The sequence below is a fragment of the Poecilia latipinna genome, unplaced genomic scaffold, assembly GCF_001443285.1.
Source record: "Poecilia latipinna isolate Pla-1442-1.1 unplaced genomic scaffold, P_latipinna-1.0 Scaffold2003, whole genome shotgun sequence".
Classification (NCBI taxonomy): domain Eukaryota; kingdom Metazoa; phylum Chordata; class Actinopteri; order Cyprinodontiformes; family Poeciliidae; genus Poecilia; species Poecilia latipinna.
In genome coordinates this window covers 136,950-162,794 of record NW_015114619.1, presented here as the reverse complement: position 1 = coordinate 162,794, position 25,845 = coordinate 136,950, and the positions used below count along the sequence as shown (strand labels likewise).

At 38.8% G+C, this 25,845-nt stretch overlaps 2 protein-coding genes across 3 annotated transcripts in view; both read left to right on the top strand.

Moving 5' to 3' along the window:
• sugp1 (SURP and G patch domain containing 1) overlaps positions 1-4,660 on the top strand; it is an 11,208-nt gene extending 6,548 nt beyond the window's left edge. For both annotated transcript variants that reach the window (XM_015016292.1, XM_015016291.1), the window contains 7 exons: positions 142-470; positions 561-667; positions 1,438-1,615; positions 1,730-1,836; positions 3,135-3,280; positions 3,590-3,719; positions 4,135-4,660. In XM_015016292.1, the coding sequence (XP_014871778.1) occupies positions 142-470; positions 561-667; positions 1,438-1,615; positions 1,730-1,836; positions 3,135-3,280; positions 3,590-3,719; positions 4,135-4,161 (1,024 nt within the window). In that variant the 3' untranslated portion in view covers positions 4,162-4,660. The remainder of the gene's footprint in view (positions 1-141; positions 471-560; positions 668-1,437; positions 1,616-1,729; positions 1,837-3,134; positions 3,281-3,589; positions 3,720-4,134) is intronic.
• Positions 4,661-5,971: 1,311 nt separating this feature from the next.
• On the top strand, positions 5,972-23,462 carry stk11 (serine/threonine kinase 11). Its single transcript, XM_015016277.1, has 11 exons — positions 5,972-6,255; positions 7,845-8,820; positions 14,153-14,236; positions 14,410-14,499; positions 15,297-15,429; positions 16,269-16,405; positions 16,486-16,613; positions 18,720-18,777; positions 19,427-19,623; positions 22,101-22,348; positions 23,026-23,462. The coding sequence occupies exons 2-10, from the start codon at positions 8,537-8,539 to the stop codon at positions 22,307-22,309; spliced, it is 1,320 nt and encodes a 439-aa protein (XP_014871763.1). The 5' UTR covers positions 5,972-6,255; positions 7,845-8,536; the 3' UTR covers positions 22,310-22,348; positions 23,026-23,462.
• The last annotated feature ends 2,383 nt before the right edge of the window (positions 23,463-25,845 follow it).

Sequence of the window (25,845 nt, the reverse complement as noted above, 5' to 3'; positions counted from 1 at the left end):
AAAAAAACCCCCCTTTAGGGTTTTTTTTTTTTTTTTTTCCCCTTTTTAAAATTATTCTCCTTTTTTTTTTTTTTTTTTTTTTTTTTACTATTTATTTATTTCAGATCTAACAAAAAATGTTTCCTCATCTCCATTCTCCAGCTTTTTATTCGACCAGCAAAGTCCAGCCTACTTTCTCTACAGAAAGAAACTACAAGAGTACCACTCTGCATCTCGGTGCTCTTCGCCGCCGCCAGCAGACTCCAGGACAGATGTCCAGCGTCCAGTTGCGTCTTCGTTACCTGTAAGCTCCCCACATAATCTGACCAGCACATCGGTGCCTCAACATCAGGAGTCAGAAACGCCGCCTGTCAAACGAAAGAGGAAGAGCAGATGGGGGTCTGAAGAGGACAAAGTGCAGCTGCCAGTTGCACCAATTGTTATTCCCCAAGATATTAACGTCCCAGATCCTAACACACCCTCCCTATCTGGTAAGCCGTCTGTTTAATTCATTTGCATTATTTTTAATGCTGTTTATGTCAGTTATATTTTGTGAATGTTTGCTGTGTGGTCTCTTTCAGCTCAAGAGCTGAGCGGCCTCGGTTATAAGAAGGGAAAGCCTCTTGGTTTGGTTGGAGTGACCGAGCTGTCTGAGGACCAGAAGAGACAAATCAAAGAACAGCAAGAGGTATATGGTTGCAAATGTCATTGTGATGTTTTTATATTTATAATTTTGTAAAAAAAAATAAATTGTGAACCATGTAAAATTATAGTGGAGTCTAAATTGGCTTTAGAAAATTAAAAAAAAATTTAAGTATGAGAATAAAGTCGTATGAAAATAACAAAGTAAAGCAAGACAAAAGATCTACTATTACCAGAATTAAGTCACAATATTACAATTTTATTCTGGTAATATTATGACTTTATTTTCGTAAGAGGTTCCTCTTGTAATTTCATTTTTTTTATTGTTTTTTAGTATGGCCGTAATACTCTATTGTACTTTATTGTCTTACATTAGTATCCTATCTGATCATTACAGATAGGATTACTCAAACAACAGTCTTTATAGAATATTGATCTTTATTTCTGAGATTCCCAAAAGTCTGCCGTCATTTCAAAAGCCATCATGTAATAGTTGAATAAAGACTCTGTTGGCTTCTTGAGGGCAGCAAACATGTTGTGGAAATTAAATACTCATGACTTTATGTCTCCTTAATTTTAAAACCTTCTGACACTGAATATTGCCAACTTTGACTTTATTTCTTTGCATTCTCTTATTGGAAAAGATTGAGCTGAAAGTCTTGGTGCATCTGTTCAATCTTACCCGATGTTGTTGTTTTTTTTGTTTGTTTGTTTGTTTGTTTGTTTTACTAATAGAAAAGCCTTTTGCAGCCATAACCGTTTAGATCTTATCATTTTAGTTTTTGCCAAACCCTCATCCCCGTCTTTTCCACACAGATGCAAGAGATGTATGAAATGATCATGAAGCACAAACGTGCAATGGCAGACATGCAGAAGTTGTGGGAGAAAGCCATTAGAGATCACCAACACGAGTATGACAGCGACGAAGAAGTGGACCAGGATGACGGCACCTGGGAGCATCAGCTGAGAAAGATGGAGATGGAGAAGACGCGCGGTACGCCGGAGAAATCCAACAAAACGTTGCTGTGCATTGTAACTGCAGCGATCGCTTGTGATGGTTTCATCACCATTTTTAAATGACTAACTTCATTCTTTTCCTCAATTCCAGAGTGGGCGGAGTCTCTGACAGAAATGGGGAAAGGGAAACATTTCATTGGAGACTTCCTTCCCCCCGAGGAGCTGGAGAAATTCATGGAGACCTTCAAGGCTCTCAAGGTTTGTTTTGCTTTCTTTTCATTTGTTTTTGGTCTTATGAGAAAGATTCATAAAGAGTAATCAAATTCATAACCCTTAGTATGTCATTGTTGGGGGTTTACCAGGTGACAGTTCTGACTCTTTGAAATTAATTCATGTTAAGTGTCTGGTCATAGTGATGTCGGTTCATTATCAATCATTATCATCTTTCTCTTTTTGAGGAAATCTCACAGGTTTAAGCTTGTATTATTTTCAACAAACCTGTAAAATGATATTTTGAAATAGAATAGTCAACACAACGGATGCAAAAAATTATGTCTAAAAGTGTCAAGTAAAAAGAAGAAACCCTACAAATAAAATTTTAAATATTCACTTATTTTTACTCCAGGGTCTTTAAATCTTTTTGTGTATTCAAGCTGTCCAGCTTCAGGCTTAATAGTAGATTTTTTTTCAAGTGGAAATGGAAAGAAAAGTGTGTTTTGTTTTTTTCTTCCTCAGGTTTTCTGTGTATTGGAGAAACGGTTTGTGTGAACAATGAAGGCCAGTTATCCAGAGAGTACAGAGTACAGCTCTGGTCAAGAGGCTTGTCCTGTAATAAACTTTAGTGCTCCATAATATACTGCACCCTACATTTCTACAGGACCAACAGGAACATTTGTACAAATAATATCAAATTGAAAGAGCAGTAGGAAGGATCTTGCAACAAGTTAAATTCTTTGAAAGCAGAATTAACTCAATTAATTTCTAACAAATAACAATTGTTTCCTGGGTTTGAAACTGCAAGGAGTATATTATTTGAAAACATATACTTGGTTTTTTTTATACATTTGGTAGCAATTTGAAATGTATCAAATGGAACCTGAATAAGACCGACCTTCAGCACATCTTTATGTCATCTCCATCATCAGCATAAATATAGATATGAACAAAATTAACTAATATTAATTACCGGTATATAAATGTATCTTAAAGTTTTTGGTAATCCTAGCAACTGATGTATTTTGTTTTCTAAAAGGTAAAGGAAATTTCCTCTTCATGTCCATGGTTTCCACAAAATAATTTTAAAACTTTACTGGAAGCATTTCTCATTCCTAGTCATCTGGGTTCAGTGTGATGTCTGCATCCACGTGAGGTTTAAACGCCTACGGCTGTGGAAGGAAATCCAGTTATCGATTAAAAAAAATAAAAAATCAAGATGCGTGAGACAAGGTGGACATGCATAATCTCCTGGGCAGACGATAAAAACATCTGGATCAAATTTTAATTGTGTCGGATATATGTCTCGGATACTTAAACAACTCTGTAATATTGTCTTGCAGGAAGGCCGGGACCCCGACTACTCAGAGTATAAAGAGTTTAAGTTGACGGTGGAGAATCTTGGTTTCCGAATGCTCATGAAAATGGGCTGGAAGGAGGGAGAAGGCCTTGGCAGTGAAGGACAAGGAATCAAAGCTCCTGTTAACAAGTGAGTCCTTCTCACTCTTTAAGTTTTGCCCTTATAGTAACAAAAAAGAAGAAAATGTCCTTCTATGTACATTATGTCAGTACTTTCATTTAATGTAGTGTTTATGTTGCAGGAGTGGAGGAGTGAAATATTAATATAAAAATCATTTTTATCTCTGTTGGAGAACTTGAAAGATATTCCAACACAAATCAAACTTATATTTAAAAATACTTATTTCACATACATTCTAGACAAAACACCAGTATTTTGCTCCCGGTCAGTCATGAACCACAAAGGTGATTTTGTGTTTTTCTCTCCGTCCCGCTCCAGAGGAACCACCGCCATGAACGGCGCGGGGTTTGGAGTCGATCGTCCAGCTGAGCTGTCGAAAGGCGATGATGAGTATGACGCTTTCAGAAAGAGGATGATGCTCGCCTACCGCTTCAGGCCCAATCCCCTGGTAATGAGTTTTTCACATTTTGATGAAGTTGAATTGTGCAAAGAGCGTTTAATTCTACTAATTTCTCTATTCATACACTTTGAACTTCTCCACACTTTGTCATGTTACAAACACAAACTTTTAACGCATTTTATTGGATGCAATGGACCAACAAAAACTAGCACTTAAGAAGATGCTTCTGGTCAGTTAAGATCATAAGTACTTTAACTTTCTGACATCTAAATTAGTTTGTTTCATTCTGTCATTAAAAAATCCTAAAAGCTATACTGAAGTTTCTGGTTTAATGTTAGAAAATGTGAAACAGTTCAGTACTTTTACAGGGTTCTGTATGCATATAGTCATTTTTGCAATTGTTGTTTGTACATTGTATTTCTACTGCGATCTCCTAATGTGAGCTACTGTCTTTTATTTGCAGAATAATCCACGGAGGCCATATTACTGATATGGAGGACTGTTTCTGTTTGTGCTCGTCGTTTCATTGTAACAAAAGGATAGTTTGCGCATCGGCTGCTCATACGGTTGGTTTTTAAAATCAAAAGTGTTTGACAGTAGAGATTTTTGTGTTGATGTCTGTGAAAGGAAAAGAAAGAGAACATCTCAAACGCTGAAAAAGATTGTTGGGAAAATGTCGTGTATTACACTAAACTATCAGCTTTCTATAAACTTTTGCTAATTTGTCTGTTACATTGCGATGAATCTGTGTAACATGATCAAATGTATGAAGAAGTCCATCTGGTTTTCATCAGTATTTTACTCCTGTGTTGTCTGGCTTTCTTACGGATCTGTGCGTCCTTAGCTAAATAACAGTTTTGTAGAAGTTCACGGTCTTCTCTTTAAGTTCTCACATCGAGTGAGGTTGTCACTGTGCCCCAATCATTACAATGTACCATAACTTCCATTGTTCACAATAAAAAACAACATCAAAAAAACCTTACCTGAAATATAAGGCTCTGGAAAATACTTTTTGACTCCCAATTGCTGTACTTGTTTATCTAGAAACAAATTTGACGTACTCATTTTTATGTTTTGGGGGGAAAATTTTGTTCTATGCACTGATATTCATGTGCCTTTGAAACTCTTTATTTCTGATTCTGGATGACTGTGACAGTAAGCAGTGTTGACTGGAGAAACCAGCAGTAGGGAGAGTGACAGATCAGTGAAATCAGACCTTTAGTTTGCCATTCCCTAGAGAGGTTTACATGGGATAAATATAACTCAAGAGGTCCCAGCAAAGCAAGAGCTACTTTTTGGCCACATCATCAATTACAGGAAAGATCAGAAAAATTGGTAAAACTGGTGGCATGCAGCTAGTATTTTAATTTGTCGCTCATAAATCAACATGGCTGAATATATTTTGAAATGGTTTGGCAAATTTAAAGTCATTTTCATTCAACCAGCAAGTTTGTCTCTGATTAGATATGAAACATCTCATAAAAGACAGGACAGAGTTCAAGGGGTGTTGCCTAAAAATTTCATTCATGATTTACCAAAAGAAAAAAAATGTCATGTTAAACATTATTTGTACCTATTAAAAAATGTGTGTGTGAAACATTTGTCATTACAACCCTTCTTGTGGTCGCTAATCAGAAATTAAAAGTTTCCAGAAGCCAATCTTTATTTTCCTTCACTTGAATTTGCTTTTTATATTGATTTAGTTTTTTGGCATCACTGATTTGTTATTTATATGTGGTCCCTCTATAATCCTATTGTCTCTTTGTAAAATAAACGGTCTTCCTTTGAAAAACTGGACCACGTACTCTGTAGATGTTTTTAAATATAAAGTATTTCGATTTTTCTGAAGGACAATATTGGTTACACTGCTATGAGCAAGCATGGGATTTAAATTGATTACATATATATAGTTTTAATAGAAGTGTTTCAGTGTTTCTAAGCAGTGTGGAAGAGTTTGATTTTGACTTTTTCAGATGTGGATAAGTATGGAACAAATAAGGGGGATTTTATATATACATTATATATATAAGTTTTTTATGGCTTAATATTTTTTTCTTTAAATAACTTAATTTTTATGTATTTTTTTTCCCCTCTAAGCAAAACTAATTGCATGCAAACATAGAACCTTACACAACTTAAAATAATTTAATTAATAGGTTTTTGGAAGGATACTAAACTGCACTGGGCCTCTTAAAGCAAATTCTGCTTTGGGCACCTCCATCTACTCAATTCAGGATGTTCATACCGAAAACAAATAAAAATAAAATTAAATTTTGAAAAAAAAAATACAAAATGCGGTAATTTAAATATACAGCAATTCCATGAAAACTCTCCTCAGTAATCGCTAATGTTTATGTAAATAAATAATTGAAGTGAATGACTAAGTGAACAAAAGGTGGCAGAGGTCGTTTCCTCACTGAAAACTTTGATTTGACGCAGTAACGTGTGGGGCGAGTTCAGGGGGGAGGTAAACAAGATGGCGACAACCTGAGAGGCAAGAGTAGCACGAATAGTCAGAAAATTTTATTAGTATTGTGTCAGACGAGAGGGGTAATAGTTTATGTCGAGGACGGCCACACAGTGGGTGAGTAAAACTCATAGCTAAGACATGTTTGTAGATTTAGGCGAAATTCTGCAGCAGCAGCTAGTTAGCTTGTTAGATGGCTGGTTAGCAGTTTACATTGGAATCTGAGCGTCCTGCTAGCTGTCGGTTAGCTTGCATTAGCTTGCTTCATCTGCAGTATTTTGTGTATATGCATTTCTAGGAGTGCGCAGGTTGTTAAAGCCAGTGTCCGTTCAGCTGTGGGGTGAACATAATGCAGCAAAGTCAAATAACATGGTTTTCATAAGCCAGTATGCCGCCGTTTCACCCGGCAAATGAAGTTGGATAGCCGCCGCTGCTGTACATCCAGTCCTTAGCTACACTTGTGTGACGACGTTTCGCTCGTCCCCCTCTTGATTTTCTACTGTCAGCCCTCGGTGAACACAAACGCGTTTATTTTTGGTGCAAAACAAGCTGAGGTCGTTGAGTGTTTGGCGCTTTATGAACCCACGACGCGAACATTTCTATTAGAAATCTTTTTTTAATTCAACCAGAGTTGCTAAACAAACTTAGCCTACAGCCTTCAGATGTTGACATTTCTGCTAGTTCAGCTGTTTAGTAGTACAGTTGTTAAAAAAGTTGGCATCAGGACAACACCGTGCCTCGTGAAACATAAAATTATGTTTGAATTTAACCATTTTTAAAGGTGTATTTCTGCTATTGTTCGTTTTTAAATGTAACCGCAGAAGTTGAATAAATGCAGCTTAATTGTTGTTGAGGCTTTTGTGTACATACCTTGCAAAAGTACTCATTCCCCTTTACCCCATTTGTATTTTGTACATTGTGACCTCGAACTTCATTTTATACAATTAACCAATACAAACACTTCATATTTGTAAAAAAGGAGAGAATAATGCATCTTTTTCACAATATATCCAAATTTAAGTAGAAAAAATTTAGTGCATGGACATAAAGTCCCTTTTGCTCTAGTTGCCTTATTGGTATTTACTTATGTGTAATTTAGTGTCAGTATAAATCCAGTTGTTGTGTGAAGGCCTCAGTAGTTTGAGAACAACCAGCATCGCGAAGAGCAAGAATCAAGTGTTGGATAAGTTAAAAACAGAAACGAATCTCTAGCTTTGACACAATGAAAATGTTTTAGTTCAAAGCAAGTTATCTTTCAACGTGAAAATGTGTTATGGTTTTGTTGTGGGCTTATTGTATGAGTAGCCAAAAAACCTGCATTCAACAAAGAGACTGAGTGTATTATCCGCGTTGGAGGGATTCTGCATGTCAGGGACTGTAATTTATAAACTCTTCCCCAAGTTAGGATGTAAATGCCGCTAAATTTAAAGCTGGGAATCTTAAGCTCTAAGCACATACTTAGGTTGAATATGTTGTGGCAGACGACTGAAAGAAAAAGGTAAAAAATAATGCACATTTTAGACCCAAATGTCTCAGTAAAAAGCTCAAATGGCGGCCTCACGTTGAACAGTTGCAGTCTTACCTCTGTTTAACGGTAGCTATGAAGAGAATAAGATTGACATGCTTCACTAAAATTGCTTATGTTTTTATTTTAACGCAACTTATAACTGAATTAAACTGAATCTGTTGTTGTGGCCATTCTTCAGGCGCCTTTCTGTGGGAACTGTGGTGACATGGAGGACACCTAAGAACGGTTCACCAAATCGGACGGTCCAGTCAACCTCCCGGAGTCGACCGCAGCTTCGGTTGTTGATCTACACTGGGAATCCAGTCCAGCTACATACACACTTTTAAGTCGTTTAGTATGGACCTCTGACAGAAATGCGTTGCTGTAAGGCCTTAAAGAAAGACTGGTGGCCTTTAGCTAAAGTCGTATGGTATTAGAATCCTAAACAGATTATTGAGACTGACTGATCAGAATTAAATTGTGAAATCATAGCCTTTTTCCACAATTTCTGTTCAACATTAATCATAACAAATCTAGCTCATAATGAACAGTATTAAGCACTAACTCAGCACTGGAGCCAGTTTGTTCTGCACCTTTATCTTTTCTTTTTTTTTTTTTTAAACCCTGTTGAGTAAAAAAAAAAAAGATCCTAATGTTTACAGGTTTCAGGTTGTTCACCCAGCTGTTTCCTCAGCCCTCAGGCTCCATTTCACCTTCACCTGTTTTCACAGTTTTTTTTTTTTTTACCTGGTTTTCGTTCGTTTCATCTCCACTCATGGATCTGCTTAGTCTAGTTTTAAAGGGTTAGCGGCAGATTACGCTTCAGCAGCAGTGCGTTTGCAAACCTTTCGTCGTGCACCCGAGGATTAAGCTGTTGTAAATCTCGTCATCATGAGTGACGACGACCTGCCTCGTCTCGAGTATCTCAACGAAAATGAACTCATGGAGATGGACACGTTCATCCACCGCATTGACTCTACCGAGGTGATCTATCAGCCGCGCAGGAAGAGGGCCAAGCTGATAGGGAAGTACCTGATGGGGGACCTGCTGGGGGAAGGCTCTTATGGCAAAGTAAAAGAAATGCTGGACTCAGAGACACTTTGCCGCAGGGCTGTCAAGATACTGAAGAAGAAGAAGCTTAGACGGATTCCCAATGGAGAAGCCAATGTTAAAAAGTAAGTTCTGCTTCTCTTGTTTTCATATTTTTTGCTTTTTCTCTGGAAGCTTTATTTGGAGGACAGATTCATCAGTGAGGATTTAGTGATATCAGTTTATGCAGTGTCTTGCAAAAGTTTTCGTGGCTATTAAAGATTTTCACATTTCAGTCTTCCGAAGGAGTCTGTGAACGATGCAAATTGACCCATATTTTCTTCAGGAAAATATTGTTTTCAAACATTTTTTATATGAAAATGTGAAAATTTGGGTATGAATTTGTATCTATCCCCTCCAAGTCGATGTCTTTTATTACTTTTTGGTGAGATTTTCAGCTGGGAGTCTTGGCATACATCTCTTCCAGCTTTGTACTGAATTTGCTGCAATTATTCAAAGCAGCTCAAACTCTGTTAGCTTGGACTGAGAGGATCTCAGATTTCCAAATTGTCAAAATACAAGCAGGAGCTTTTAAGCTTTCTTTTAACAGTGAGTTTCCTGTCGTCACGCTTTCATAACTTTACTAGGTGTGCAACTTGTAGTCGTCATCCCAGCACATGCTTATCCTTCAGCCGTGGTTCTCTGCAGCTCTGTTGGTCTATTGTGTATAAACGTAACAAAACGCAATGAAGTCTTTAGTCGTAACAAGATGTTTAAGGGGATATTCTGCTTTCGCAAGGCGCTGTGCTTCACAGGTTTCATATGACCTGTGAAGGCGCGCTCACGTTTCTCGTATTGTCTTGTCGCGCTTGTCTCATCATTTATTCACCACGTTTTAAACAATAATTAAAATTCCAATTAGCACGCCGTTTATTGCTTTTTTTTTATGGCCTGAACATTTTCTGATGGAAAGTTTGGTATCTCACCTCATAAAAGAATCACTGAAATTCATCACTTTTTACTATATCTGTGACGTGAATGTGTAGCATTATAGATTACAAACAGGAAGTCTGTTTTTCTTATTTATTGCACATTCTCTTAATGTAGTTTCAGACTCTAATCTATTGGATGAAGTCCTAATGGGTTGGTTAAAGGAAACTGAAGTTAATGAGGTTATTGCCAAATATTGTTTTAACACTGAGTTCTTGTTTTGTATTCTATGCATCGTCTCTTTAAATGGTGTGAACAAGGGTTAAGAGAAGATGACAGAAAATGTTTTGCATAAAATCTTAACCAAGAATTTCGTAGCAACTGTCCGATATTAGTTTTTGTTTATTTAGTCTCTTTTCCGGTCGTACCGTTGCTCCTGTGTGGTCATCCTGCACATCTACCCAAATGCTTTCTGCCTCACCCGTTTTCTAACGAGCAGCCAGGGTTTTAATCACATCAGTCTTATTAAATATTACTTCAGCCTTTCACTGTGGGGCTGCCCTAATATTAGACTTATCCTTAGAAAACTGTCAGAATGAGTTCACTCTGAGCCTAGGAAGCGCCGAATGTTTTTAGGCCACATTTAAAACAGAGATCAGGCTGTTTTCACTGCGAATGGCTGTTTTTGTAGATGTTTCTGGTTTTGTCCGACTCCCTGACTGACTTTGGTTGAAGTTTACCATTTTTATACCGACAGCTTGTAGTCAAACTACAATTTGTCGCTGTTGGTTAATGACAGATCCATCTAGGCAGCGGCTTTGTCTTTCCAAAACTACTGGGACTAGAGTCCAGTGCAGCGTGTCCCACCAAACTGCGCCATGCCGTATATTTAGTTTCATCTGCGTTAATTAGCGGCGTTTCACTTGAGATGGATTGCTCACGTCTTCACAGAATGGAAAAGCAAAGAATCATTCAAACACGTCAGCTGTCGCCTTGCCGCACACTTCAGTTCACACTTCAAGCATTGCTGTCAGAATGTGTCGTCACGGCACAAAATACTCACTGGTTACTTCTGGGCAGAACGCACTCGAGGCAAAAGGGTTCGCAGCAAATTGCAGTGGTTTGTCTCCTACCCATAGTGGACGGGGCACCTTCCCAGTTGGTCATGTTTTCTGTTGATGTTTATGTCAACAATGCGTGTCGTGATAATGTAAACATAAAATACCGGATGGAAAGAAACGCGCAGGAGAGCAAGGAGAAGAAAGCTACAGCAGTTATTGATCGGTATGCAGCCTGGGTTGATCGTCGATTGGACAGCTGTTCTATAAACTGAGACGAACGGCTCAGTTGGAAGAGTTTAGTTATTTTGAAGGTGTCTTTTTTTTTTTTTTTTTACATAGTTTTGCTATATCACCATGGTAACACTGACTAAAAACAAGTTTTGGAGATTGATTTCAGAGTTTGTTTGTTGAGCAAATCTTTTTCTCCATATCCCAGACAGTCAAAGGTCAGCCAGCTCTCATTCTGCAGAAATTTGTTGGATAGAAAACTCTTGGCTCTCTGACGCTTTCTTTGGCGTCTCATCTGAACACTGTCATTGAAAATGCAGAGCTGCGGAAAGAATAACTTTTTGTACCTTGATGCCGGTATTTGACTCATGCTGTTACATGATACAGTAAATATTGACCTAAATATTTAAAAGTTAGGCTTACTTAGAAACCTTAACAGTTTGCCAGTAACATGACTTGCAACATCCCTCGCTTTCCCTGATTATAGCAACAGTAACAGTTTCTCATTAATCATCTTTTCCATGAATGCATCCTGCTGCTTTCTTTGAAAACTAGTCACATATTTTATTATCTTTATTCATGTGAAAGGTGTTTTGTAGGCAGACGTGTCAAATGCAGTATTAACTTCTCAAGTGGTTCATGTGTTATTTTAATTATTATTTATGTTCGGCTTTAGGTGACAACTTTTGTGTTTGCCTTTAGGTTTGCAGATTGCATAGAAATGACCTCTGCATTCAGCAGCTTCACAGTGGTCTCACTAATGAAATGGTTCCTCTTTCTTGGGTGTTGCTGTTGGGATGGGCGTGCTCACACTGCTACTGATTGAGCAATGCCACTTCTGTTTCTATGGCAACAGTCTGTGAATGCCTTTCTGGAATGACGGGAATGCAGAATGAACACAAACACACCTCTGGAAGCGCAGCGCAGCGTAGATAGAGGTTCGGATAATCTGTTTGTGCTGCGCCGCAGCCGCCTCGGTATCGCTGAGTGTTGCAGTCCTGTCAGCGCCGCAGCCCGCGGGCCGGTGGTGCACAAGGTCCTTCGGTGCAAATTTGAGCTGCAGATGGACTGCAGTCCTCCGGTGTCAGCACAGATTCTGTTATGTTACTCTGATGGAAATGAGTATCTGTGGGGATGCGGCGACAAACGCACAAGCGGTGCAATGTGGGATGTCGTCTGAGCTCGTTCAGCTGGAGAGGAAAGACACTTTACATCTTTTGAATCGGGGTAGATGATAACCGGTTAGTTTTTCTTTTGACTGTGCGCGAAGAAACTACTTCAGCTGCTGCAGTGATGCAGCAACAACTGCTGGTGTGTTTGTGTGAAACAAAGGCTCACAATATCCATTGTCAAAGATTAAGATTGAGTTGAATCAAAGCCACAGTTTATGAAGTTACAGAAACCGGAGAGGTCGAAAGCACTACTGACTTCAGGACTTAAAAGCTCCTGCTGTCAACTCTGGGTTTTTCTATGGTGTAAAAGCTGCTGTGATTTTATCTTAACGACTCTTTCTGCTGTGAAACACTTATAATGACGAGCAGAGAAAACCTTTATCACCTGTTTATGTATGAAACAGAGTGAAGTTGTGTCAGACAGATCAGTAAAGTAGCAGATTAAAAAATAACAACTTCTACTCAAAGATGGAACCACTTTAGTAGTTGTATTTTATGTGTTTTTCTACTTTTAGGGCTGTTTAATATGTTGTTAGTGTTTTGAAGTGTCTTGCTTGCAAATTCTGCATCCTCATGTATTTTTGGCCTGTTGGGTAGATTGTCACTGCCCTTTATGCTCATACTCGGTGTTTATTTTTAGTGGCAGAGATACTAAAGTTTACATACGGGGCGTGTGTCTGTTTGAGGAGAGTCACTGTGATGAATGGAAAGAAAGGAGAGGGAGTCCAAAGAATATGGGTTAGTAATTAATCACAATTTTCAGCCATTATGTTGTTGTTTACATGTTTTCCTGGAAAAAGAAGATTCTCCTTGTAAAACTCTCCAGCTGCCTGCCAACATTTACAAATCTGACTTGTTTAATGGTAGAAAAGACGAGTCGACCAAAGTTAGGCGTCCTGTTTGTTGCTGCTGCTCTCTCAACTTGCTGCCACTGTAACAATCCAACACATTTTCCAAACGTCACTAATGCTGCGCAGGTAGACATACTGCAATCAAAGCATGACTTCGGTTATTTGGTTCTGCACCAATATTGGACTAAATGTAATCCACCCCATCTTTTTTTCCTTTTAAACAAGAAAAAAAATGAGCGGCAGCTGAAAATCTCCATTTCACAAAACGCCAGTGTGAGCGTGGCCAGGATTGAACTTCTTTAGCATCATTTTCAGCTTTGAGAAAAACTTATCTCACCTTAGAGTTGGTATTCTCAACCTAGTGTTCATCAGACGTGCGTCGATACCTACGATGTCGCACTCTGATCGTCATTAACCCACCGTCCTTGATTGTTAAACCAGTTTAGACTCGAGTTGCTTCACATGCTTGTATTGGCTTTTCATTGGACTTCTGCACCATCAGCAGCTCAAAATAAAGTTTGGTAAAAATGGATTAATAAACGAAACACCCGGGGTTTAGATTTTTGTGGTATATTTTGCATCGATACGCATGAATGAAGCTAGCAGCTTCTCAGCTTTCAAAAAACCTGAAATGTCACTTTAAAACTTTGCTTGTGTCACTGCTAATGGTGGAATAAGGAAAACCGTAATATTTCTTAATATAATATAAATACCGCTAGTTATGAATAAAATTTTGATGTATAACCAAGTCAGAAGAATCCGTCACAAAACGTGTATCTAACATATTTGGATGTGGAGGCATTTGTCTTTTTTGAGTCTATAATTTCTATTTTGTGCCGTTTCCAATTAAGATCTAATATTTTAAGTGTTAAATCCCAAGAGATTTCCATTGCTGCATCTCCTCAAGTATTGAATTTGTACCCATATTTTACAAGCTATGCTGATAAAAATCAGCTGCAACACATGAACGTGTGAGTTGACGGCATAGCAAGCTTCAAATACAAGAAAGATCCATGTTTGGATTGCAGTGGAAAAATATTCTCACATCTCCTGGCAGCATTTATTAAAATAGGTTGAGATCATGTTCGCTATAGCGGCACTTTTCAACCGGAGTGCTGATGTATATCTGGCATTTCGCCTGCATTCGAGCAGAAATGTGCCACCATTAGATCATGCAGCAAAGCTCTGCTTTATTTTATTTTCTCATTGTCTGTTTTTTCTTGTTTTCATTCATAGGGAAATTCAGCTGCTAAGAAGACTTCAACATAAGAATGTGATCCAGTTAGTCGACGTACTCTACAATGAAGAGAAGCAGAAAATATATCCTTTCGCCTCGAATTCAATGAGATTTTATCAACGTTTGTTGCTATGAACTTACTCATTTTCTTATCCCTATTTTTTTTTTATTTTTTTATTTTGCTTGTTTTAAACAATAATTATTGACTCTTTTTTAAATCAAATTATCAGTTTGTGTCCTCAACTCCCTACCTCACGTATATGGTGATGGAGTATTGTGTTTGTGGAATGCAAGAAATGCTGGACAGCGTCCCAGAGAAAAGGTTTCCAGTATTTCAAGCTCACGGGTAAGCCTCTCATTTTTTCCTCCCCTCTGCCCTTTCCTCCTCCTCCTCTTCTTCTTCTTCCTCAAGTCGCTTTTTCTCTGAGCCTCTCAGCTATTTTTAGTCTGATCCCTGCTGCTGCTGCTTCTCCAGGCCTAAGTTTAGATCGGCGTCTGCAGGGTCAATAATGTTAAAATAACCAAGCAGAGACCGAATGCTTCGTCGCCTCCAGAATGCTTCCAGTGATTGATGAAGGTCTTTCTAATCACTCCGCTGTTTGTTTGAATTGGTAATTGTTTATGTGCTTTGCCATTAAAACATAAATAAATAAAACTACTATGTTGGTTTCATATTTTGACAATGCTCTCTATAAATTGGAGGGCTGCAACTGATTGTTTTAGTATCGATTAATCTATCTCTTATTTTCACAATTAATCAATTAATTGGTTATAAATTTTGCACTTTTGGGGCATTTTTAATTTAACCGCTTTTCACAGAATATTATAAATGCATTACAAGATGCAAATATATATATATTATAATTTTTTTTTTTTTTACCAAAATGATGTTCAGTTTTGACTTAATTTCTGCTCTCTGTTCTTTCGGCAAGTTTTTTTTTTGAGTCTAGCGTTTAATCAATTACTGAATTAGTAAACAATTAGATCATTTAATTCATCATTATGGATCTGATTAATTGTTTCAGCCCTAATAAAATGTGGCTTTTCTCTGAAAAGCTGTTGTATTTCTGCTTCCCTTCGAAGCACATGTATAAAATCCCTGTGATTTCATTTTATTTTTTTTTTATTGCTGCTTCTCTGCAGGTACTTTTGCCAACTCATAAATGGCCTTGAATATTTGCACAGCCAGGGAATAGTTCATAAAGACATTAAACCAGGAAATCTGCTGCTGACCACAGACGGGTCTCTGAAAATCTCCGACCTTGGAGTAGCAGAGGTAAGCTGAAGTCTGTCACGATTCGTTTTCATCACTTCAGCCGTCTGTCATTTGAAGTTAGCTGGAGGTTTTAATCATCTCTGTAAAAGCACCGATTATTCAGTTACTAAGAGTTATCATATGGTCAGTGCTCTAGTTTACAGTTCCCTGCAAAAGCATCAATGCTATATATTAACAGCAGGTTAATATAAAGTATCAACTTTTTCACCTTTTGCCAAGTTCAGGATTGAATGGAGAGCATGGGGAGTCTTTCAGTGTTCATAGATATCCATGATTCAAGCCATTCAGTTTCAGCTCTGGCTGATGGATCGGCGTCATCCTGTCGGAAGATGAACCTCTTCCCTGCAGCCTCTTGCAGGTTTCCTCCCAGGATGTACTTGGCTGCATTTTATCTTCAACTATGATCAGTGCTTTGTAAAACGCTCAAATGTTTTCAAATCACAGAACAGCTTAATTTATCCTTTGGTCACATTTCAGACTGTAGGCTCACATAGCGACCTCTATAGATGATATGTTGCCCTGGATTTTATTTGCAGGTGTTGAGAGTAAAATTGTTCTTCCTGTCATGACTGTGCTCTGCTTTGTTGTTCTGTCATATAAAATCCCAAGCGATGCACTGCAGTTTGTCTGTGTTTTTATTCATTGAAAAAAATTAATAAACTATACACAAAAGCTCAAAGATTTCTCTTGATAAAATTCCAGCTGTAGTTTCTCACCTGTATAATTTGTCTTTATAAATGGTCACAGTAAACTACAATATGACTTAATTACTCTTTCAGATGAAGAAATACGCAAACAAAAGTTCAGCACAGTTGCATCTCCTCTCCCATCGTTTTCAGGCCCTTCACCCGTTTGCAGAAGATGACACGTGTCGTACGAGTCAGGGCTCGCCGGCCTTCCAGCCCCCAGAGATCGCCAACGGACTGGACACCTTTTCAGGGTTTAAAGTGGACATTTGGTCTGCTGGAGTAACACTGTGAGTCACTCCTCCCAAGATGCTTACGTCACTCCCAGTCTCCAAACTCTGACTCCTGACTTGTGCTTCTTTGTGCTCAGATATAACATTACAACAGGTCTTTATCCGTTTGAGGGAGACAACATCTATAAGCTATTTGAAAACATCGGCAAAGGAGACTACACTGTTCCTGAGGAGTGTGGGCCCCTCCTGTCGGACCTGCTGCGAGGTGAGCACGGCTCTGAACCGAACCAGAACAAACAGGATCATCAAAAAAAAAGCAACAAATACACAATTCAGGCGATAGTTGCATATATATGATGATGCAGCAACAACATCCCATAGGGGTTTCAGAACCTTTTCACTTTTTTCTTTTTTTTACGCTATAACCTTAGTTAAAAAAAAGGGGTATTACAATCTAATAACTCATAATTTTAGGGAAAGTAAAAATACCCTCTTTTGTCATCTTGAAAATTTGCACAAGTTCTAAAGTATTCATACCGCTTCAATTTTTCCATGTTTCACAAACTTCAGCATAGCTTTTTCTGCTGTAGTTCAGGAGTGTCCAGTCTGGACCGTCCACTGTGCCTCTTCATAATCTTTGGCTAAAAATAACAAACGGTGAACAAAACTTTGGAAATAAAGGTGTAATAATCTAGGGCCGACCGAAGCAGTTTTTTTCTTTTTTATTGCATTTCCACAACAGAATGCAACTAATAATTACCAGTAATGCTTTTAACTCTATTTTCCTATAACTAGATTGGAAATTTAGTGCTTTTAAAAAAAAAAAAATTATATAATTTTGTGATGTATCCATGTTTTTTTTTCCTCTTTCTAAACCTAAAAATAGAAATAAAATGGTGATTCTGAACAAATAAATTTAATACTCATCAGATTACGATGAAAAATTACAAATCGTCTTTTCCCTAAAGACGATGAGACATTAGCGGCTCTAAATGATTTTTATTTTACTGAAACCAGGGACAAAAATGGCTTTTTGATTTTTTTTAAAAGTTACACATCCCTGTAATGGACTAACTCAAAGAACCATGCTGTTGTGAAGTAGATAGAAAATAATGGTTGATTTTCACTGCAGGTTGTCTGTTTCGCTAAGCAGATAACTTCTGAAGGCTCCAAGTCATAGTTTGTCACAAAAATGTAAATAAGTTCAAGAGATGTGAATACTTTTACAGATCATTCCCCTCCATGCAATTTCAGAGCTGCCCTATAAGGAGGGTTGGTTGTTCTAAATTTAGCAATCATCAAAAAGATTTTTCATCATTTTGTTGTTTCTAGATTTAAAAAAAATAAAAAAATCCAAGTGCTCTTCTTTTGTTCAATACTGGTCTTTCCTGTATACACCCAGTAGGTGGCGCTGTGACCTTGACAGTAAGAGTGTCTGCTGTACATGCTTGGCTTCCTCCTAACAGTAGAAATTCCTTCAGCTGCTGACGTGGTTTCCATTGATCTGAAGCCAGCAGCAGAATAATAAACACTCTATAGTCGGGGCTTTGCTTTTTACCCAGATGAACGCTGCAACATTTCTTTCCCCTCCTTTAAAACTAGAAACAACTCGAGAATCTCTGTTTATTTTCTGCAGATGAAATTCCTTGTTGTGCATGTTTATAAGTCAAGAAGAATGTTGGGAAGATTACGTTTGCAGCAGCTAAGATAAAACCCTTTAGTCGAAGCTTCAGGAGGAAATCCAGCCTCGTGTGCAAATTCTTCAGACTGAAATCCACCTGCGCTCCGTTTGAACAACCGCGTTCGCATCGAGTGTTGGATTCGTAACAATGGAGGAAGAAAAAAAAAAAGGCAATCTGTGCTGTTTGAAAACAGACTTGGCCCCCATTTTGTGAGTGTGACGTCTGTCTTTGACGCAGCACCTGAGAGATAGTCGGTCCATAATTACATGGTCTAAAATAAGCCCATCGCCACAAAAGGTGTCCTTCAGCACTACTATCAGCTCTTTGCATTCTGCCCTTTTCTGCTTAGTGGCTGCATTATTAGTAAAAAAAATAAAATAAAAAAGGCGCCCCATCACTTCTGCATTATCACCCTGAAACTCAGCTTTACAACAATTAAGGCACAAAAACGCACTTGAAGGGTGTTAATGCGTCCTTACGATGACTAAAATTATACAGTGCATTAAAATATTTGTCTTTTGAAAGAATGTTAATTAATGCATGAAAAATTAAAGAACTTCGGAGTATTTCAGTATCTTTCCCCTCCCACATTTCTGGTTTCCAACCAGCTTATCAAAATTCAGTGAGAAGAGAGAAGTGAAGAATTGCTTGGTAAAGTGAATTAATCCACCGTTTAATGTGTTTTCCAGGAATGCTTGAGTATGATCCTGCAAAGAGGTTTTCCATACAGAATATAAGGCAACACAAGTAAGTGTGTGTTTTGTTTTTCTTCCTTTTGAACAGAGAGTATGTTTGGCATGAAAGTATCTGCTGCAGTAAAAGACAGTACACCCAGAGAAAGACTTTATGTACCACAACATGTTGAAAAAATAATACTAAAGTGAAGACATTAGATTAATAACAAAAGAACTAAAACATATTAAACATACATTAGAGCATTGTGGTAAAAGTCAATCCAATTCTTTATATTTGCAAACATATCATTTTGTTTTAGATCTGGAACCTTATTGAACTTTTGAAATACTTTATCTTTATTCTTAACACACTTCTGGGTTTGTTGCCATGTCTTGCTTAGTTGTAGCTGTTGCACCAATTGCCTAACATAAGAGCTGTTAATATTTTCGTGTTGGATGTATTGAAAACCAAATTTTGAACCATACCTTTAACATTTTTGTAATTGTTTCGTTTTTAACCGGGGACCTTGCAGTCTGAGAGTCGGCCCCGTTTTCTCTGACGGTTTTTAATAATGACTTTCTACGTTTTTCATGCTGTTGTTGTTCGTCCGAGCTTAAGAGGGAGTCGTTTCTATGAAACCAAACCCGAAGGTATAAAATGCTGTGAACCAGCGGTTCCTGTGTTCTTGATCACACCTTCGTCCCCGTCAATCTCTCGTCAGCTGGGTGCGAAAGAAACATCCTCCGTCGGAGCGCCCAGTGCCCATCCCTGCCAGCGCGGAGAGCAGGGACCAGTGGCGCAGCATGACGGTGGTTCCCTACCTAGAGGATCTGCACGGCTACACGGAGGACGACGACGACGACGAGCTCTACGACGGAGAGGACGAGATCATCTACACTCAGGACTTCACAGTGCCAGGTGAGGCCGCAGGCCTGAGTCAGAGTCTCTGTTACCTCTGAGCTGTCGGTGAAAGTCTAAATTAGACAAACTAGCAAAACAAAGCGAAAGATTTTAATGCAGTTGATGGCACCGGGTTGATGAATACTAGTTGGCTCCTCAAAAACAGATCAAATCCAAGCTCTCTCATCTTAATTTTGCTGTTTAGATTGCCTTAATTGAGGTTTCACCATAATTAATGTTGGATGGTTTCTAGTTGTTTTTAGCAGCGAGTTAATTAGTTCATCGTCTAGTAGCATGTAGCAGAGTTTAGATTTAAACCCTTTTGTCTAAAGCTGGATTTCTGAGACATAAACCATAGATTCCTCTAGATTCCTTCAACTCGTCCTATAAGAGTGCAGTGAAGTCAGTGGTTGTTTCTTAATATTTATTTCTCCTTCGAAACACTCATAATTCGCTTTCTCTTTCCACCAGAACCAAACTACTTGACATTTTTGTTAAGAAAACTTGTAACAAATCTCTCTCCTTTCCCGTTTTATGTCTTTGAGGCTTTATTTTTTATTTACATAGCCCAGCGATTTGGGTAGGATGTGTCTTTATTTTTAATGATCTCCAATGTCACCTGACTGGTTATGGATTACATCCGTTTTAAAACGCCGGGCGCATGTAGCCGCCAAGTGTTTCTAAAAATGAATTGAGACGGCCTGCTGTGAATAAGGTCCATCGCCAAATCAAGCGAGTGTGTGGGCATTAGCCAAGCTGCATTTGTGTAATCTCTTTTTAATTTCCTTAACGTGCAGGAAAGGTTTCTATTAATTAGCCGTGTTTACAAACTGTAGCCACAGTTGACAGATGTTTGGGAGAAGAAACATTAACCGAATGCTTTAACTCGTTTCCTGACTCTGTTTTCATCATGCCTCCCCTCTAGACTTGAGATCCTCCATCTGTTGCTAGGTAACAGCCTGTAATATGAATGCAGCAGTCAGTGTTGGGTATCTAGAAGTGGTGCCCCACATAAAAAGCCCAGCAGAGCTGCAGAATGTGAATGAAGCCAACTATAAATAGCATGTGTTAGCATAAATAGTCCAGTTGAAAGGGTTTCGGTTTGGGACTATGAATGGTTTCCCAAGGTTTACTCCCACACACGCTGGGCATTGTCCCTCATAGGAAGCTGCATTTGAATGAAACTGGAGCTCGAATAATGATAATAAGGCGAAGGACTTTTTGCTGTAGCAGAAACTAAAGCACCTCCAGGGAGGGGAAAAATAATAAATAAAAAAGGTTTCATAGGTGATTTCCGACCCGTATTCTGCCGTAATTTTTACCTGAGTGTTGCAGTTTTGGTGCGTGGGGGTTTTTCTCAGAGGCCCAGCTGCCACGCATGCAGACTGAGACATCTGCATGAAAAAACAAAAAGTGACATTAAGGTTGGAACCGGTTTTTTCCTGATGGATTTCCTGTTGGTGTTTTTTTTTTTTTTTTTTTTAATCGTTTGGGTATCTGACCTTTTTTTTTCTTTCTTTCTTTCTTTTACTGTAAGTCTGTGAGATTCAGATTGTCTGGTACTTTTGTATAAAGATCATAAACTCCAATCTTCAGATGCTTTCTATGTGTTTCTGCTTCAACACATGCGATTATCAAGCATTAAGCTCAACACTTTGACTCTGTATAGGTTGAATGTTTGGTGATGAGGTAGTTCAGCCGTCTGAATCAGGCGTGTAGGATTAGGGGTGTGTCTAAAAGATGCGACACATCGACCCTTGAGGACTGGACTTTGAGATTCCTGTTGAAGTAATTGTTAGAGGTTATAATAAATTGACTCTTGCTGTCGATAGAAAACTCTATTGACATCTTCTTTCAGTGTAAATCCAGATTAGTTGGTCATGGAGGCTCAGCTGCACAACCGATGAAAATTCATTGGTTGTGAAGATATTATGTGTTTCCAGTTGGTCTTAAAATTGAGCAAATTCGAATTATGAAAATTAATTTGCTGAAAGGAATCTCACCAATTTCAGGGAAAAAAATGAGTTTCGTTAAGTTTTTGTGCTACGATTAGATGTCAAATACTTAGTGTATTTTGCAAAACTCCAGTGAAAACTTTTTCCATTTTACACTAACCATGTGCTTAACTACTGTATGTTACTACTGGGGGGGAAAGACAAAGGAGACAACAGGAAGTGGTAGAAGGATGACAGTGTGGCATGTTTTTTAATGACTTATTGCTTGCACAAACTGATTCACATGTGATTTTAACTGCATTTCTTATTTAGTGGAAACACCACAATGGCGAATTTGTGCAGTTTTTGCGACATTAGTGGGGAATATTGACAATGTTCTGCACACATTTGTAAAGGACACGCAGCTTTAGACGGTTCCCTTTTAGCAGCACCTGATCTGGGGAAACAAAACTATCCGTTCGGTGCTTTTTATTTTTCAAGGAACGTCAGCTGTGTTGGGGATTTGGTTGCCATTGTTTTAAGGCTTTGCGTTGCCTGCAGGGCAAGTGGCTGAGGAACACCAGGATCAGGGGAACGCAGACCACAGCCCAGCTGTCGCCAAGCCAGTTTGTGTGAACGGGACAGAAGCCGGGTCTCTAAACAGCAAGACCAAAGCCGAGCGCAGGTCCTCCTCCTCGTCCAACCCCTCACGTAAAGGAGTCTCCACAGCCAGCAAAATCCGCAAGCTTTCCACCTGCAAACAGCAATGACAGCCCCTCTGATCCTCTCCCACGACAGCAGCCCAGTTGGTAAGTGATGACTGCTGAGTTTGTAGAAAAGGAGAAAAAAAAAAAAACCTCCAATACGCTTCAGATCCAGTAAACTGTAGTGAGGAACATGTTTCAGAGTGTAGAAGGGAAACGGATTGAGAGACGGAGTTGGTATTCAGCTTCCAGCTCTCTGACTCATCACCACTTCCCTGACAAATACAAGAGCGATCTCTCTCTCTTTCTCTCTCTCTTGCTGTTTCTCTCTCTTTTTTTATGCCACAAAAACACCTCTGGACTGGGCTGTCAAATATCTTTTCAACTGCTTGTCAGGGCTCCTTGTTCAAATCAACCAGGACATGTTTTCGCTTCAAGCGTTTTGCCAAATTTCGAACAGGTTGTCTTCTTTTTCCAGCCACCACCCACAGCTGCTCTCTCCGTCTTGCACACATCCGAAGCTCTCGCAGAGCGAGGCCGTTTGTCACGGGCGCAGTGCAGAAGAGATGCTGTGTATTAATTTGTTCAGGCGATGACTCATCCCGAATGAGATAAAAAGTGGGTTGTGGGATGTTTGTGTCTTTCTCACCCTGTGGGTTGACTCTTTCCGTTTTGACGCCACAAATTAGTTTTCGCCTTGTAAAAAAAAAAAAAAAATCCAGTCGTGCAGACGTCTGCCGCGTTCTGAACCGAGCCCCTCTTTCTTTCTCGCTCTCTTTCAGGTCGATCTGTCTTCGTCCCTTATTGTCTGGAGTCCTGATGGCCGGGAGTGAAGCCTGCTGACCTTAACGTCCCCACACCTCCCCGGACCGCCGGCCTGCATCGCCTCTCTAGAGGAGGGGAGGAGAAGGACGGCATGAAAAGTTCTGTTTGCTCTGAGACTGAGGCACTTGCTGTGAAGATGTTTATTTTCTCCCAATATTTTTGCCTCCTTTTTTCTGGTTGTTCACCCCCCCTCCCACCCAGCCCCTCTCCTGCCCCCAGTTCTGTCATCCTCGTCAGATGGCCAAGTATTGCACCGGACAATTCAGACACCCCCCGACCCCATCCCGACCTCCCCCGACTTCTGTTTCTTCAACTACCTTTGTTTTTACTGAACCCTGATGGCCGTTTTTAATACACATTGTGATGTGTAAAATATTAAAGTGGGGAAAAAAAACAAAACAAAAGCAAAGCTATGGATAATTCTGTATTTAAATCTACTTTGTGAGTAATCATTATAGCAAGACCACCAACATAAACTGCATGCAGTACAGAGCTGAATGAAAGGGAAGCCGATTGGTTCGCGGAGACGCTGACAGACTGAAGCCCCGACTTAAATCTTAATTTAGGTTTCAATTTTATTTTTCCAGTGATTTTATTTTTTATTATTATTTATAAAGAATGTGTCCCAAACAGTCTGTTTTGCTCAAGGTTTATTTTATTTTATTTTTTTTTGCTAGCTGGGAATATATTTTACACAGTGCATCTCACTTAATGCCAATCAATAACTTTTATTACTGCATTTCTTTTTTACATTCTGATACCGAGGAATACGCAGATTTAAAATCCATATGCTTTCAAAACCAAACAATTGACTATTACACTAACTAAAACTATGGTAGGTAACCTGCGAGAGGCATGTCTGTTAGGAAGATTACTCAAACAAATAGGTTAATTAATAGCGATGCACCAATCAGGCAATACATTTTTAGTCATTCATGTCTGTCCTGCTGATTTTTAAAGGGTTTTTCTGGAAAAGAATAAAACAGGAGTAGCGTTTGCTGCAGGAGGTATTCGACACAAATGGAGGAATTATATTATCGCTGCTTTGTAAAGGGTCTATGTTTTGAGCAGGGGTCTGGAACCTGTGTCTCTGGAGCCACTTTTTCATTTTTAGCTCCTCTGTAGAGGCTCTCTGGCTTTAATCAAAAAATGATTTCATCATAATGGCTCAAAGAGAGGTTGGCTTTAGCAGCTATTCAAAAATTTATACGACATGCTGCTTTTAAATCTTTTAAATGCTGTTTTGTTTTGTTTTTTGTCTTTTAGGTGAGCTGTACATTGTTCCTCAGGAGTTTCTGCTTAGTTTGCGCTAAAGTAGCCTGGTTGCACAAGTGATTCTTGAACAATTTATAATAAAGGTTTTATGTTGTTTTGTATTCTAATATACAAATATTTTACTTTTACAATTGAAGGATATCTTCTTGCCTTTACGGACCGAAAAGGTTGCCAACTCCTGCTCTAAACTTTTTTTTTTGTTTTTTTGTTTTTTGTTTTTGAAAACTGGCGAAACATCAAATACACATTTGAAGTTTCTACAGACAGAAACAGATATTTCTTTTTTTGTAAGAAAACTAATCAGGAGAAAATATCTGGTTTGTGCCTCTCTATCCAACCAGCTACTAACAGCTTAGACTGCAAACTAAAAACATTTAGTTGAGGTTTACTGTATATCTTGGCTGAAGTCGTATCAGTCGAATAACTGCAACTATTAGCGATGCAATAAGTAGTAAAACACATTAAGCTGACTCAAGGAAAATGTCAGCTCTTTAAGGTTTTAATTAAAAGCAAATTGGTCCTGAATTATCAATTTCAGTTTTGTATATCCGACCTTTGTTTTTTTTTTTTTTTTTTTTTTTTGAACAAATCTGATCATCTATGCAGATGCTGCTAAGTTGAAGGCAGTCGGTGCTGAAAAATGGCCAGTAAACTTTTTTTTTTTTTTTTTTTTGCACCAATCACATCTGTGGGAGCCCTGCCCCTCTTTTGTGCATCATGAGCTCCTGACTGGGAACAGATCAGCAGGTGAGTCACGACTGCGAGGGGAGGAGGGGGAGCGGCGCTTTCCACGTCAGCAAGGTCAGCGCTGAGCCTCCAGCCGGAGACAAGAAGGGCGCAGCGAGGATGGAGAGAGGCACTGTGAACGCTTCAGCCCAGCGGTCGGTACGACAGGACACACTTCATGTGTTTGGTTTAATTGTGAAGCTTAGTCACCCAGCTCTCACTCACACACACACACACACACACGTACAAGCTTGAATGAGTCACCATGGAGGTGGGGAGGGAGACTAAAATGTATATTTTTGCTTTAGTTTATGCCACAGAGGCTTCATTTTTGTCGATGCTGCAGAAACTGATTTCTTTTTACAATAACATGGAGAAATGTGGATGGAAAAAGTCACTGCTTCTTTCTGGAAGTTAAACACAGGAACTCAATGAGTGAGTTTTAGTTTTTTTATTTTTGGAGGAACATGCTGGGGTTGTGCGTTATGTTTGGTAATGATGCAGATTAAAGCTGCAGCTAATCATTAAAATCGCACTTTCAGTTCAGGTTGCACTGTTTAATAGATTCAAAATATTTTCTTAATGTTGGGAAACTAAAGGGAAAATTAGTGGACCTGCTCGAGTTCAGCTGATAGAAGATGCTTTAAAACTGTAAAGCCTAAATGTAAACATTTTACTCGCCTTCACTTAATATGTCATTTAAGAAGTCTGTCTTTAATGTGTGAAATCCAGAAATAATCTCAAAGATGAAGTTATCAGACTATAAGCGTGAAGGC

What these genes read in the sequence shown, in the direction of transcription:
- stk11 (XM_015016277.1), top strand. Translation starts at nt 8,537, where the DNA reads ATGAGTGACGACGACCTGCCTCGTCTCGAGTATCTCAACGAAAATGAA. An exon ending in CCGACCTTGGAGTAGCAGAG is followed by an intron (nt 15,430 to 16,268) that starts GTAAGCTGAAGT and finishes CATCGTTTTCAG; the next exon opens with GCCCTTCACCCGTTTGCAGA. An exon ending in TCAGGACTTCACAGTGCCAG is followed by an intron (nt 19,624 to 22,100) that starts GTGAGGCCGCAG and finishes CGTTGCCTGCAG; the next exon opens with GGCAAGTGGCTGAGGAACAC.